Source organism: Poromitra crassiceps (genome assembly GCF_964638095.1).
Source record: "Poromitra crassiceps genome assembly, chromosome: 8".
NCBI classification, from domain to species: Eukaryota; Metazoa; Chordata; class Actinopteri; order Beryciformes; family Melamphaidae; genus Poromitra; species Poromitra crassiceps.
In genome coordinates, this window is record NC_139629.1 from 43,922,824 (window position 1) to 43,938,900 (window position 16,077).

General features: G+C 43.6%; 1 protein-coding gene across 1 annotated transcript in view; it reads left to right on the forward strand.

Moving 5' to 3' along the window:
• Positions 1-3,236, forward strand: part of kazna (kazrin, periplakin interacting protein a) — a 158,698-nt gene extending 155,462 nt beyond the window's left edge. The window contains exons 7-9 of the mRNA XM_083641896.1: positions 1,129-1,318; positions 2,515-2,651; positions 3,013-3,236. Of these exons, the coding sequence (XP_083498022.1) occupies positions 1,129-1,318; positions 2,515-2,651; positions 3,013-3,183 (498 nt within the window). The 3' untranslated portion in view covers positions 3,184-3,236. The remainder of the gene's footprint in view (positions 1-1,128; positions 1,319-2,514; positions 2,652-3,012) is intronic.
• The last annotated feature ends 12,841 nt before the right edge of the window (positions 3,237-16,077 follow it).

The following is a 16,077-nucleotide window of genomic DNA, read 5'->3' on the forward strand; positions in this document are numbered from 1 at the left end:
AGTGTTAGGGAGATGTAGTTTTTTCAGCTCGGCGTCAGGAGTGTTAGGGAGATGTAGTTTTTTCAGCTCGGCGTCAGGAGTGTTAGGGAGATGTAGTTTTTCAGCTCGGCATCAGGAGTGTTAGGGAGATGTAGTTTTTCAGCTCGGCATCAGGAGTGTTAGGGAGATGTAGTTTTTTCAGCTCGGCGTCAGGAGTGTTAGGGAGATGTAGTTTTTCAGCTCGGCATCAGGAGTGTTAGGGAGATGTAGTTTTTTCAGCTCGGCATCAGGAGTGTTAGGGAGATGTAGTTTTTTCAGCTCGGCGTCAGGAGTGTTAGGGAGATGTAGTTTTTTCAGCTCGGTGTCAGGAGTGTTAGGGAGATGTAGTTTTTTCAGCTCGGCATCAGGAGTGTTAGGGAGATGTAGTTTTTTCAGCTCGGCATCAGGAGTGTTAGGGAGATGTAGTTTTTCAGCTCGGTGTCAGGAGTGTTAGGGAGATGTAGTTTTTCAGCTCGGCGTCAGGAGTGTTAGGGAGATGTAGTTTTTTCAGCTCGGCGTCAGGAGTGTTAGGGAGATGTAGTTTTTTCAGCTCGGCGTCAGGAGTGTTAGGGAGATGTCACACAACAAAGGACGGACAGCAATACAGCTGCATTTTTCATGAGGCAAGATGAGAAGCCCAGTGGATGTGCATTGTACTACAGTGCATTGTAGTGGGATTTAGTACACACACATTATGTGCATTTGCATAGGGCACGCACACATACAACATAGACATGAATAATAATAATAATAATAATAGCAATAACAACAATGATATTTCTAATCACTCAAGAACCGAAAAAAGTGAAATGAAAGTTTGCCAAGTTTTATTTATTTTTATTTTAAACGTGTCAAATAAACAAAATTATATTTTTCTTTTCAAAATATTTTTCTTTCCTTGAATTAAGCCCATTAAAAATCAACACATCAGGGAAGCTTCATTTTATGTCAATTTTCCTACCCAGAATAAGGACTTGTATCAAATCATCATAATCAACTCAGAAACCACAGCAATGTCTATGCGGGTTTTGTTCCAGAAGAAATGTCAGATTGTTGCTTGTCAGATTTATCTCTGAGTGCTTTATGTGTATGTCTGTCTACCCTCCGAAGGCCAAACAGTCACTAGCCACCCTGACCAAGGATGTGCCCAAGCGTCACTCTCTGGCCATGACCACGGAAACCGTGGTCAACGGCAACAACCAGGAGTGGGTGATGCATGCGGACCATCCCCTGACTGCTGCCATCAGACAGAGTCAGCAGACCCTCTATGTCCACACGGGACATCCCACTGACAGACAGGGTAGGACAACACACACACACACACACACACACACACACACACACACACACAGATCTGGACTGAGAGATTCCCCTACCCGAAAGATAAGAGAAAACCTCACCTCACCAAGCAGAGTGGTGGAAGCAGCACTGCTGATACCTCCAATTCATCACAAGAAAAAGTACAGAGTTCTTGTTTACAGCCAGTAAACAAGACAAGTTTGTTGTCAAGGGTTACAGGTGTCAAACAGGTAGCGGATTAATTGGCGACAGCTGGAGAAAAAAGCAGACAAAGGAGAGAAAAGGCGCAACACAACAGTCACGACCGCCCAAATTGGCTCTGCCATCTGTTGTGCTATACGTTCAATTCTAATTAGTACACGGACACTTGATACACAGAGACACTCAACCTCAGTGGCAATGTTTTCACTGCCTACTTCTTTTTTTTTAACTCTTTATTTTGACAATTTTCAAAATAGACAAGAACAGACAGGTATACACAAATAAAACAAACAATAATACAAGTAGAAATGAGGCAGCGAACATGAGGTCTTGTTAGAGAGAGGTATCTTCTTACATTAGTAACTTTGTTATTTCAAGTGTGGAAGAGAGAGGAAAGAATGTTGTATGGAAGCGAGAGCACAAAGAGAGAGATACAAATAAAAAATAAAAAATAAAGAACCCTAGCCAGTCTCAGATTCCTGCAGGTAACAGTCCCATTTTATCCAGAGGTTTTCCCCCTTGTCTTTCTGGAGGCGGAGAGTGAATGTCATCTTTTCCATAAGATGTATATGGTTGACGAAAAGTCCAGCAGTAGGAGGGCTTCTCTGGAGCCAACACCTGGTGATAGCTTTTTTACATGCAACCAATAGTATTTTCAAGAGATAGGTGTCACTTTTACATAAACCATCAGGCATGATTCCGAAGTACAGTGTGAAAAAGGACATCTCAAAATCGAAACCCATTCTTTTTTAAATCAAATCTCTCATGTCTTCCCAAAAGGGTTGGATATTTGGGCAGAGCCAAAATATAGGAGCATGGCCCGCCTGTGTTGACCCACACTCCTGCCAGCTTCACAGCCTACTTTTGAAGGTGTTGTTTGGGAAAGGTTTCATAGGTTTCATCGTCTGGTACTCTGTGTTAAATACGCTGCTTTTTGTGTGTGCCCCCGAACACAACGTTGAAACGACTTCCCCCCTTCCCGTTGATCCTGTTCAGTGGCTGCGGTGCGGGTGAGTCCCTGCCACTCCCGCCAGCCGTCCATCATCTCCGACGCCTCGGCGCTGGAGGGCGACCGCTCGTCCACGCCCAGCGACGTCAACTCGCCGCGCCACCGGACCCACTCCCTCTGCAATGTAAGAGCTGCCCACCACCGCACCCTCCCAAGTAATCACCTCCTTCCTAGTCACCTACTATTCTAGTGCCCTTTCTGGCTGCGAGTGAATGCACGTCACCTTTGCGAGTCTCTTCACTTTGCAACTGTGCCTGGTGTGACGATTGATTTGAAGGTGGCTTGTTGGGGTTGTTGAAGAAGAAGTTGCATGTGTGGCAGCTTGTTGTGAATTTGATCTCTCCCGCCTTGCTCTTTTTCACCCACTCTCTGTTCCTTTTGCCGCTGACTCCCTCTGTCCCGCGTGCGCCGTCGTCGCCTCTGCTCCTTTGTCCATCTCGTCATCTCATCTCGCCCCTCTGATCTCTCTCGCTGTCTCTCATCAGTCCCTAGAAGATCTGGAGGAGGCGAAGCGTAAGAAGAAGAAGGAGAAGTTGGGCCTGGGCTCGCTGTCGCGCGTCTTCGCCCGGGGCAAGCAGCGCAAGTCCCTGGAGCCCGGTTTGTTTGATGGTACTTCAACCCCCGATTATTACATAGAAGAAGATGCAGACTGGTAAAAAAAAAAAAAAAAGCACGTCAGAGCCGACCTGAGGAGCCTTTGGGCCAAGTGGTAGAAGAAGAGCGCATACAGTAGTGTTTGTGTGTGTGTGTGTGTGTGTGTGTGTGTGTGTGTGTGTGTGTGTGTGTGTGTGTGTGTGCGTGCGCGTGTGTGTGTGTGTGTGAAAGAGAGAGAGAGAGGGAGAGGGCGTATGTACAGTATGTACAGTACATGGTCCATGGTCAGAAGCCTGCTGTGGCGCGTCTTGTAAACCTGACGAGCAAATTGCACCTGTGTGTATACATGTACAGTTCTGTAAATAGAGTGGGGCAGCGTGGCACAGCTAAGATGTGGATATGTTCGATTGTATCTGGCTGTGTTATTGGTTCCGTTTAATTGTTCTCGACATTTGGGACTTTTTTTGATTTTTGTTTTTCAATCAACTGGAAACTTGAAGGACTGCTGTACTTGTAAATAACAGTTGATGTGCACTGTGTGCTTGTAAATGTCTCTTTGTCCTGAATGCCTTTTGTTATTTTTGACATGCCCCCCATCCCCCCACGACCTTCTAACTTAAAGTCCTCCCTGTTTACTGTCCTGCTTGGTCCATCCCCCATTCACACTGCCATGATGAGAACACTTTCCTGTAGGCAACATGCAGACTCCTCCTCATGTCCACCTCCAATTCGGTTGCACCTTGAGGAACAAACCGTGAGGAGGCCCGACCTCATGTTCCTCCACGTTGGCTCCAATCAGACTTCAAAGACACCGCTAAGCAGCGAGGACTTAAGCTTTTTCTCTGCACAACTATTTGTTCCACAGCAACATGAAAGCCAAACAGGAAATGTAAAGACAGTGAAGCTATGCGTTTGCTCTCTGTTGAGAAGCATGTGTGATATGCATGCATGTAGCCCCTGGTACCCAAATGCATGGTGACGAAAACCTTCCCCCTATTAAGCAGAAACGTCTCCCTCTGGATGCTGTTGAAAAGGCGGATAGATTGCCTCTAAGGACAAAAAGAGAGAGAGGTCAGTTACTTTCCTGTTCCAGGTCAGAAATTTCCTGATTTCATTCCTGATTTCCTTCCATTTCAAATGGAATGATTGGACTCGTCTGATAAGAATGACCTTGTGATATTCAGGAATATTCTGATGAAAGTTCAAGAGGAGAGACGAGCATCCTGAGATAGAAAGTGACCTTTTGAAGGTCCACCTGAAAGGCACACCGGCCAAAATGACATTGCAGAAGAATTGTGAGCGGTCAGCAAAGTTAAGTCAAAGAGAGAACCCTCTTTCAATCATTAAATAGTGATTATTCTGCTTATTCAAGAGATCTTTTTGCCATTAATTGCTGTAGGGTCTTAACAGCTTAATTATTCAGAATCACCTCGCATCACAAAATAAATGATAGCACGAACTTCAATTCAATCAATTATGGTAACTTTTTAATTGCTCGTAGATATGATGATGGTCAAGACTCGAAAGACGTAGCTTAGAGGCCTGAGTATGGAGTTGATGCTAAATGAACTATTTAACAATAACAGTCAAGTGCCATGCCTGGAGGTTTACAACCAGATTCAGGCAGGCCAATCAGTCCCAGCAAGGTAAATGCATACCTTCTCCCATGACCTCATGAACTCGCTCAGAAATTCTGACGCAGAGTTCAGGCCGTTGCTGAGAAAAGCAATTAACCGCGTGCCAAAGGTTAATAGTGTTTCTCCAAGCAAAATAATTAGCACAGATGTTGGATTATTTTCATCCTTTCACTGGATTAAGCCGGAGTCTGCACTGCCGCCCAGGAAACCTGTTCTCTCCCCGATGTGAAACTAACACCGGGTATTTGTCAGTCTCACCTGAGTCAGTGTAGAGATTACATTGGAACTGTATTTAACCCATTGATACCTGATGCAGCATTTGCGTGTATATCCCTCATTTGTGTGCGTATCCCTTTAAGACCGCGAACCGCGTTAACGCGGTTCGCGGTCTTAAAGGGATACGCACACAAATGCTGCATCAGGTATCAATGGGTTAACCACAATGCTTGTCAAAAGAGCGCCAATAGTAGCAGTGAGAGGATCATGATTTAACCCTTCACTCAACCTACATTTGGACTTGAAGATGGAATTTAGAGGTAATTAAAAAAAAAAAGTTAATTGAATTAACGACGGTAGCTCACAGATAGGTCTTGAGAAGAACAATGACTGAGTTTCTCAACCTGTCAACATACTAATTTTTATTAAAAAAATGTGTAAGCTGCTAGACGTACATCATGGATAACTTTTCATTCAACCAGCCTTGAGAATCCTCTCCTGATAAAAGCACCATATCAAATGAGAATCATTGTATCGTTTTTATGTTGTGAGCCAAGGTCTCAGTCGTGTTTTTTCCTCGCAAAAAACATTTTACTTTTTGTAAATGAGATAACATTACAGAAATGAAATTAATATTATTATTACTAAAGAGTTTTATTTAAAGTCAAAGATGTTAGGCCTCGATGGAGGACTTCTGTCTTGAGGTCCTGAGATGTGTAGAAGTGGATCAGTAGCAGAGAACTTAAAGGCATGGCAACACCATTACACTCAACAGAAGTGAGAAAATAAGATTATTTTAAAATAAAATAAATGACGTTGAATTTCCATGTGGCTGTCCTCTCTTTCCCTATGTTGATGTTTTGTGTGTATTTGTTCACGTTGTTGTGGTATGGCCGCTCCGATCCTAACACCTCCCTTTATGCTGGGGGGGCTGCCATTTTTAACATACGCGTGACAGCTTCTCTCAGCCCTGCAAGTCCATCTGTGACCAGCGGACTGCATCGCAAAAGCTTCCAAATGGCCTCCTTTCCTCTCTCCTTCCCTCATTACTCACACTGAAACGCATCCTGCCACATTGGAATAAATGATCAGAGAAGAGCGGAGATGGAAAGGACGCCATCACAGATTGTTTGGAGCAGAACTCGTGTGTGTCAATAACATCCTGCTTTGATTTGACCCCTAACCTCTAATACTAGAACCACCACCCCACCCCCCCTCCCCTGTCTGACCTCCCCTGGACTCTGGACACAGTCATGTGACCCAAGTACTCAATCCATTCCAGTAAAACTAAGGCCCATTGGTTCCAATCAATTTCAAAATGAATGCTGCTGGGTTGCAAACTGTGTTTGGAGATGCCTTATAACTCACAGAAACATCCAAAAGTGACCTTCGAATTAAGCCCTTCTTCAAGTTGAATGATCTTTTTTTCCTTTTATCAGCTGATCCAATTCAAATATACAATACCGCCCTCAATGAATGACGTGCTATTTAATCTTGTTTGAGGGCTAGCGTTTTTGTTTTTGTTGCATGTTAACCTTATTCCCACAGCGTCCATGAGCACGTCGCACTCAGGATGAGAAACTCGACATGCTATAAAGCTGCCATTACTTCAACAGATAAGTGGGGACTTCAGATAGATCGAACAGGTGGCGGATTATCTAGCAATCTTGGGAACAACAACTGCTTGAATTTAGCAGGGAGGTTAGCTAGATTACTAGCTACTAGCTCGCTACAGGCTAGATTCTGGGTACATTATAGTGGGCCATATTAACTTATGTGAACCTCTATCCATCAATTTCTTTCTCATGTGTTTTTCAGTGGGGAATCTGTGAAATGATCAACTTACATCTAAGCTCTAATTGCTCTTCTGGTAGAGTAATATAATATAATAATATAGTAATATAATAGATCCATGACATGTGACCGAAGTTCACAATGGCTGCCGTGCCGTGGGGACAAGGTCCTTTACACAAACAACAGAGAAGTGCGGGAAGTGGACACAGATCACAGTGGTGGAACCACAGCAGAGATGTTCTTCTAACACACTATATTCTCAGGTTGTTGTTTTTTTACCCAATAAGAGGGATGGTGTCTCTCAGAGGAGCCAGTTCTCGGGTCACAGCAGTCTCCACAGCAACGCTTTGGCCTTGTCAGGTTGTCAGTTAATGTCAGTTAAGCCTGCAGGTCTGGAGGAGGGAGCCGTGCCCTCGCTGGGTGTCCGCTGTCTGAACAGAGACCTTCTGCTTGATGGTACATTTCTGATGGAAGAGCAAATCCACTCAGCTCAATATGAATTGCTCTCAGAGGCATTTAGAGGAGCACTTTCGGCCCTGTCCATGCATGGCTCTTAGAGCACATAAAAAGCGTCCAGTTCAAGATGAATTACTCAAGTCATGTTTAACGAAATACTTTTATTTTGGGGCCACCCCAATCATTCAATTGCGAATCTATTTTGAGAAAATGCCTATTTTGGTTTTCATGTATCCTCTATTTAACCAGAAAGTAGATAATATGTCTTTTACAAGAGAGACCTGGCCAAGGCAGCAGCATGAATAAGTTATAAGCAATCACACACATTATATGTATATATATATGTACTGCACATAAAACACATATGAGATACATTACAAGTCACATAGGGCACATAAAGTAGCCTCGTCTGTTCTTCAAAGCAATTACAATGTTCCTGTTAAGATTTCTTAATAAGATATTTAACATCCTTGATGGCAGCGTCTCCAATCTCATATCGATATCCAGGGTGCGTGATGAGAGACGGGCAGCATTGGACTAGTGTGGTAGCTGTTTGGGTCAAGACTACAGATGATGTTGCAGAGATAGGAAGGAAGCTTACCAAGAATAGTTTTGTAGATGAAAAAATACAGGTGAAGCTTCCCGGTGAAATCCAACCAACCACATGATGAAGGCTGCAGCGATGAGATGCAGAGATGCGTGATGAACACGATCTAGCTTGCGTAACAGTAGGATGCATGTTTGTATACAGTATGCAGGACATCATTGTATTAACACAGTCCAAAATGTGGATTGGACTCGCTTCTATCTTGCATCCAAGGAAGAAGAAACATCAGTAAAAACCCAGTTTAAGCTTCTTCACAAGGTTTTCAGTGTGTCTGTGTGTATATATATGTATATATATGTATATATGTATATGTATATGTATATATATATATGTATATATATATATATATACGGTATAATATATATATATATATATATATATATATATATATATATATATATATATATATATATAACATAAAAACAGTCTCTACAGGAACAAGTCCATATGAAGTAAATATGATCTTTTGATACAGCATTGGTCACCCTGTTCTTCTGGAGTGTGCGGTCAACTTCATATGGACTTGTTCCTGTAGAGACTGTTTTTATGTTATTTTGATCCTGCTTGCTGTGACCAGCACCTCCCTGCTTGGATTGTGCACGAGTAGCCTACTTTTCCCTTGATATATATATATATATATATATATATATATATATATATATATATATATATATATATATATATATATATATTCATTCTATATACATCATGGGATGCCTCATCTGCAGTCACTCATGCTGTAACTGTAGCCTTTGGCCTGGAGCTGATATATATAAATATATAAATAAACCTCATAAATTTAGTTTTATGTGCATTTTAAGCCTAACTTCAACTTGAGCAGTGTAATAGCAATATTGTAGAATATAGGCTACCAAAAAACATTTGAAGAATATGAATGGGTTGAAGGGAAACAAGAATTGCACCTGCAATGCAGCTTTATTGCCCAAGATGTTAGAGGTCCCCTAATTAGCCGGGCGTGAAATCAAGTAGATGCAGAGAGTCAAGCAAATTGATTATGTGGCCTTCCTCTATAACTGAACTCACAGGCATGCTGCATACTATACTTCAAACATATATGTATGCCATGATGTGCATCGTTTGATCCAAAGTGCATTAGTCCATACATACAGTTTTAGCACTGCTTTAGCACCTGTTGAGCCATACAGGCGCAACCCAATCCTCATCCATTTCTACCCATTTGTAGAAATGAAGAGCAGAACGCTTTATTGAGATGTCTGTTGTGTAAGTGGATGATGTGGCCTAGATTCTTGAGTGAGCTATAGGTGATGGTGTATGCATTTACATGCCGTTATATAGTGTCCAATGCAGCAGCATTGGTTTATTCTGCGACTGCATCAAGAAGAATAGTAGTGTTTTTGTGGTGTAGTATTAGAAAATATTGGACAAGATATGAGACACACTGATTACGAGATATAAAAATTTTTTTAAGGAAAATGTGATATTGTTGTATAAGCGAGACTATAGTAGGTGTTCTCAGTGATGGTTGGGCCGTTCAACCTGTCTTCAGCACAAACCAAGCTCACCTCACACCTCTCCTTAAGCCACGCCGCAGGCATGCACACTTCAAAACGTTCAACATCAGGGACATGCATGGTGCCGTGCCTACAGCCCAGGCAGGGCAAAACTGGTCCTAGATTGCCACCCACTGGTAACTGGTCACAATGACATGGGTCTCACACTGCTGAACTAAAAGCTCAGGTGAACTCAACTGAACCAAAGTGAACTGCTTAGCCGGCCAATACTTCCATGGCCCGATGACCCAACCACACATGAGAAGCTGTTGTGAACAAATGTAAACAGGAAGTTTCTGGGCCAACTCGGTACAATAACAGGTAAGTATACAAGTCTACGGGGAATTACAGTAGCATGCACGATACACATTTAAATGGGCTGTGTATACGTTGCAATTCAGAGGGAAAACACAACAGGAATATTTACATTGCAGACCCTTTGTTTTCATGCAACAGTTGCTGCAGACTAATTTAGACAGATGAGGCATATTCATTCGACCGCTCAAACAGCTGTCTGTTTAATGACCTTCAAACAGCTGTTTGTTTAATGGCCTTCAAACAGCTGTCTGTTTAATGGCCTTCAAACAGCTGTTTGTTTAATGGCCTTCAAACAGCTGTTTGTTTAATGGCCTTCAAACAGCTGTCTGTTTAATGGACTTAAAACAGCTGTCTGTTTAATGGCCTTCAAACAGCTGTCTGTTTAATGGCCTTCAAACAGCTGTCTGTTTAATGGCCTTCAAACAGCTGTTTGTTTAATGGCCTTCAAACAGCTGTCTGTTTAATGGACTTAAAACAGCTGTCTGTTTAATGGCCTTCAAACAGCTGTTTGTTTAATGGCCTTCAAACAGCTGTCTGTTTAATGGACTTAAAACAGCTGTCTGTTTAATGGACTTAAAACAGCTGTCTGTTTAATGGCCTTCAAACAGCTGTTTGTTTAATGGCCTTCAAACAGCTGTTTGTTTAATGGACTTCAAACAGCTGTTTGTTTAATGGACTTAAAACAGCTGTCTGTTTAATGGCCTTCAAACAGCTGTTTGTTTAATGGCCTTCAAACAGCTGTTTGTTTAATGGACTTCAAACAGCTGTCTGTTTAATGGCCTTCAAACAGCTGTTTGTTTAATGGCCTTCAAACAGCTGTTTGTTTAATGGACTTCAAACAGCTGTTTGTTTAATGGACTTAAAACAGCTGTCTGTTTAATGGCCTTCAAACAGCTGTTTGTTTAATGGCCTTCAAACAGCTGTTTGTTTAATGGACTTAAAACAGCTGTCTGTTTAATGGCCTTCAAACAGCTGTTTGTTTAATGGCCTTCAAACAGCTGTTTGTTTAATGGACTTCAAACAGCTGTTTGTTTAATGGACTTCAAACAGCTGTCTGTTTAATGGACTTAAAACAGCTGTCTGTTTAATGGACTTAAAACAGCTGTCTGTTTAATGGCCTTCAAACAGCTGTTTGTTTAATGGACTTCAAACAGCTGTTTGTTTAATGGCCTTCAAACAGCTGTCTGTTTAATGGCCTTCAAACAGCTGTTTGTTTAATGGCCTTCAAACAGCTGTTTGTTTAATGGCCTTCAAACAGCTGTCTGTTTAATGGACTTCAAACAGCTGTTTGTTTAATGGACTCCAAACAGCTGTCTGTTTAATGGACTTGGTAAGTGGGAAGCTTGTTTATAATAGTACGTTGTTTACAGCATGCTTGGCAAACGCTTGGCTTGTTGTCATGCCGCCAAAAGTATAATATGTTGTTAAAGCGTATTCGTTTCGAGGAAACCAGGTGCCACCATGCAGTTCTCTCCCTTTGGTTGAATTGATTTGTTGTTGAATTGATTTTTATTTGTTTTAATCTATTGTAACCCACTTTTGTTTTCCATTGCCCGCTACACCCACTACCGCCTCTGCCTTCGCTCACTCACACCCACAACTGGCTCACCCACATGTCTCCCCCCTCCCCTCCCCTCCCCTCGCCCACCCACCAGACTCAGACAGTCTCTCCAGCCCCAGCCGCCTCAGTCTTAGCCTGTCGGACGGATCGGAGGACCAGCTGGACCGCCTCCAGCAGGTGGAGCTAGCCAGGACTACGCCTATGTCCCAGTGGAGGGCGGGCACTGTGCAGGCCTGGCTGGAGGTTGTCATGGCAATGCCCATGTACATTCGCACCTGCTCAGAAAATGTCAAGAGTGGCAAGGTGGGACCCAAACCATCAGCATGATGTAGGTTGACTTATCTGCTTTGATAGGGCCATGAAACTTCAATTACATTACTACATTCAATTATTATGACATATTTTAACCGGACATAACAGGCTCCACTTATCATTTCACTTTATTGTACGCAAACGCATACATGTTAGGTCAGAAACACAATTGTCTTATTTCAATCCACTATATTTGTAAAAGCACAACCTTGCTTGTCGGCGAGCTTTTGCCGACGTTATAGGACACTTAGATTGTGTTACCTCTCGTTGAAGTTTGAAGCGTGCAGTGTCACAGTGTTACCTTGATGTTCTGCAGGTTCTGCTGGGTCACAGTGTTACCTTGATGTTCTGCAGGTTCTGCTGGGCCTAACGGATGAGGACCTGGAGCTGGGTTTAGCAGTCAGCAGCTCCATGCACCGCAGGAAACTGCGCCTGGCCATTGAGGATTACAGAGACGCTGAGAACGGCAGAGGGTGAGTGAGGCTCACAGACACTTCTTCTCTGTGACTCTCACACTAAAGTACTGTAAATATGCAATTCATGACAGTGTGAGAGGCCCCCCTGTTGGACATAATGTATATAGTCAAGGCATGCACATAATGCAGTATGATATGATACAATGATTTATACACATTCATTAAAGGCCACATTTTCACTTTGCAACTATTTTGAAGCTTATTTTAAGTTTCATATTACAGTGCAATTTTGTTGACAAGAGTCAGGTGGGTTTTCTGTGCTTGTTTTTGAGCCACAGTGAAAATGAAAGATGGGAAGAATGAAATGTTATGGTCAGCATTACAGATGATCAAGACATCTCCCCTCCCTACAGGCTGTCCAAGGCTGCAGATTTGGACCACCACTGGGTTGCCAAGGCCTGGCTAAGCGATGTGGGCCTGCCTCAGTACTCGCAGGCATTTCACAACCACTTGGTGGACGGACGCATGCTGAACTCGCTGACGCGGCGCGACCTCGAGCGCCACCTCAACATCTCCAAGAAATTCCACCAGGTCAGCTTGCTGCTGGGGATCGAGCTGCTGCACTCGCTCAGTTTCGACAAGGAGGTATGTGACTGAGCATCTGCTGTTCTCACACACTATAGATGACAGTGACTATACTCTTTGATCAAATGCTAACGTTAGGTAGTTATGGAACCTTTTAAGTGTATGAAGAGGTTGTTGTTGGCGTGTGTGTGTGCGTGTGCGTGTGTGTGTGTGTGTGCGTGTGTGTGTGCGTGCGTGCGTGCGCGTGTGTCCCAGGCACTCCAGGCTCGCCGGATGCAGTGTGAGCACCAGAATGTGGATCCGCTGGTCTGGACCTCTCATCGGATCATGAGGTGGATCAGAGAAATTGACCTCAAGGTGAGGAGGACACTGGACAGAAATAAATGATGTACCTCATTCATAGCATTACCATGATGTCACATGCACTTCCTACCATCATACACACAACTCACTCACTGGCTGTGACTGTTTTTTGATTATCATGACATGTTGAGGTGATACAACAGAATAGTAGGAATGCACTGACACCACGTGACCACATTTTATTTTCTTTGTGCTTCTTATCTCCACAGAGTGATCATTGTAAGCTGTTACTAGTTGATTACAAATCCTTTGAGATTGTCTGCAGTCTTGGCACAGGAAAACCTGTTTCCATCCTCCTTTATATAAAAGGGAGCAAGTGGGCAATATTGGTTTCAACTTTTGTCCCACTGATGATGTCACAATGTCTATGACATCATCAGTGACATCATTATTGACCAAAATCATCTTATGACATCACTGATCATGTCATATGCACTGATGATGTCATAGGCATTGGGACATCATCAGTGAGAGTGATGTAATCAGTTATGCGAAGTTGAGCAATTGTGCACTGTGCATGCCATGCATGCATGTGTGTGTGTGAGTGAGGAGAATTGTGTTTGGACACAGCTATGCCATTTTACGTGCGATTGGGCTGAATCTTTCAGGAAGTGTAAAGAGCACCCCTATGGGTAAGCAAACAGAGCTGGATCATTGAATTAGGTCATTAGGGCCGACTAAATTAGTGGCCAAAATGACTCAACACAGGTTTAGCACCACGGAGAGCTCCAGAGGAGCAGCACACTGCTGAGTAATGAGCCAGGGAAGTGGACTATGAAACACCTCTGGGGAGAGAGAGGAGAGGCCGCATGCCAACTCTGCGAGCGAGGCCTGACTGAATGGCCAGTCACACAGGGATGGGTATTCTGCTAGTGGACGGATATCCTCAGGGAGTTGTAATTTTAATATCAAACAGCTCCTATTGAATTTAAAGATACTTTCTCGCAGAGTAGATCATTTTTTTGGAGAGAATATCACCTTTCGGCCAGAAAATTCAGCTGTATTATTTACAGCGTACGAATTTTAGATTTGACCTTTTGAATGAAATGCATCACTTTTTGACCTGCCTCTCTACCTGTCTGCCCAGGAGTTTGCTGAGGGTCTCCAAAGCAGTGGAGTGCATGGAGCTGTCATGGTGCTCGACCCCACGTTCAACACGGATGCCATGGCAACAGCACTGGGAATCCCCAGCAGCAAGCACATGGTTCGCCGACACCTGATCGAGGAGATGAAGAGCCTGATCGGGCCGGCCAGGTGAAGAGAGAGAGAGAGAGAGAGAGAGAGAGAGGGGGAGAGAGAGAGAGAGAGAGAGAGAGAGAGAGAGAGAGAGAGAGAGAGAGAGAGAGAGATGATTAATGTGACTGTGTGTGATTCGTGTTACATAATCTGTTTGATCTGCAGTCTGCGCTGACGCTGTTACAATTTAATTTTCTTTGCTTATTATGATCATCAGCTTTGTAACCATTATGCATTATTTATGTTTTTGGCAACACACAAATTACTTGTCTTGCTAATGATAATGAAATTGAAGAGAGAGAGAGAGAGAGAGAGAGAGAGAGAGAGAGAGAGAGACACATACACACACACACACACAGACCTCAGACACAGTAGCCTGGGTAAACCCAGCCCCCACGTGACTGCTCTCAGACCCTGCTCACTAGTCACTACGTGAGCAGGGTGTGAGAGCAGTCACGTGGGGGCTGGGTTTACCCAGGCTACAGACACAGTGCTAGTGGTACTCGGCATTTGTTTTTGTGGGAGTAGATTAGCTACACTGTTACACTGAACTATGTCCAGGTGATTCTGTATCACACACCCCTGACATCATCTGACCAGTGGGACTATTATTTGGCCATGTTCAGACTAGGAGGCCAAATCTGATTTGTGAACTTTAATGACCTATTGATGATTCTATTCAGATTGGTTTTATGAGTCTGGACGCTCCAAGTCTGATTTGTGTCACTTGTCCCAAACCACATATGGAGGTCTGGACACAGGGATACGACTTGAACCAAATCAGATTTGTGGCAGTGTGGACACACTCCCAAATCAGATTTGGGAAACCAATCAAGATAATGATGATTAATGACTTTAGCAGCAAATCGGATTTGCCTGTAATGTGAACATGGCCTTTGTGACAGCAGAGAATGAATATTGTCTGTTGTATTCATCCCTAAAGTGTCTAAAAGAGTGGATTCTAGTGTCTGCTAAAAGCTATGTTTTGCTGCTATCCCCTGTCGGGTATTAAATTCCTGACACGGCCTAACTGTAACCGGGCAGCTCCACTCCTGAGCTCCTGCCCCCTCTTCTCAAAACAAAACATGAAAACCCTAATATGGTTTATCTGTATGAAATGCAATGTTCTTCAAATGAGAAGTCAGTCCAGTGTCGTTTCTCCAAAGTGAGGTTTATTCTCAAAAAGTAGCATGATGCAGATGATAGATTCTGTGAGAGCAGAAGGATGCTCTCACAGAAGGCGACGCATGTGTGTAAAAGCCCCCCAACAGTGTCTTAGTGAAGCCCTGTTTTATACACTCTTGGTCAGTCAAAACACATTTTCCTGGCAAGAATGTCACTTAGCTCATCGTGTCATCGTGACCTGGCTCTACTGCTTCAGGACAAAACCATTCAACAGAATATTGCTCAATGCTCAGAGACACAGTCTCTGAGATGATCGGAGTCTCCGGAGATGATCCTCCAAACATAATTTTCGGCCTTCAGTGTTATTTCCCAATCTTATGGAACATCAATTTGATGAATGACCATATTTTCCCAAAAACATATTGACGACAAACTGGTTGAGCAACCTGGTTATACAACATCTCAACAGGCCTTATGCAACATCTCATCATTGTTTTTCACAAACCACCAAAACAGGGTGCAAACCAACTCTACACCCACACCCCAGCGCACTGATCCTTCCCTTGCTCCCCGCAGGGCGAATGCCAAGCAGGATGACGAGCGGCCGGGTCCGGGAACGCCACCGACCCTGCTCCGCCAGAGCTCCCTGGGCAGACCACCCAGCTCCTCGGGCCGACACGCCGACGACGAAGGCTTCCTGAGGAGGAGGGCAGTCAAGGTGGGAGAACGTGATGCGGGACTGGGAAACTTAATCTAGAGTCAAAAAGAGTTCTACAGAACACACACCCTAAAGTTTCT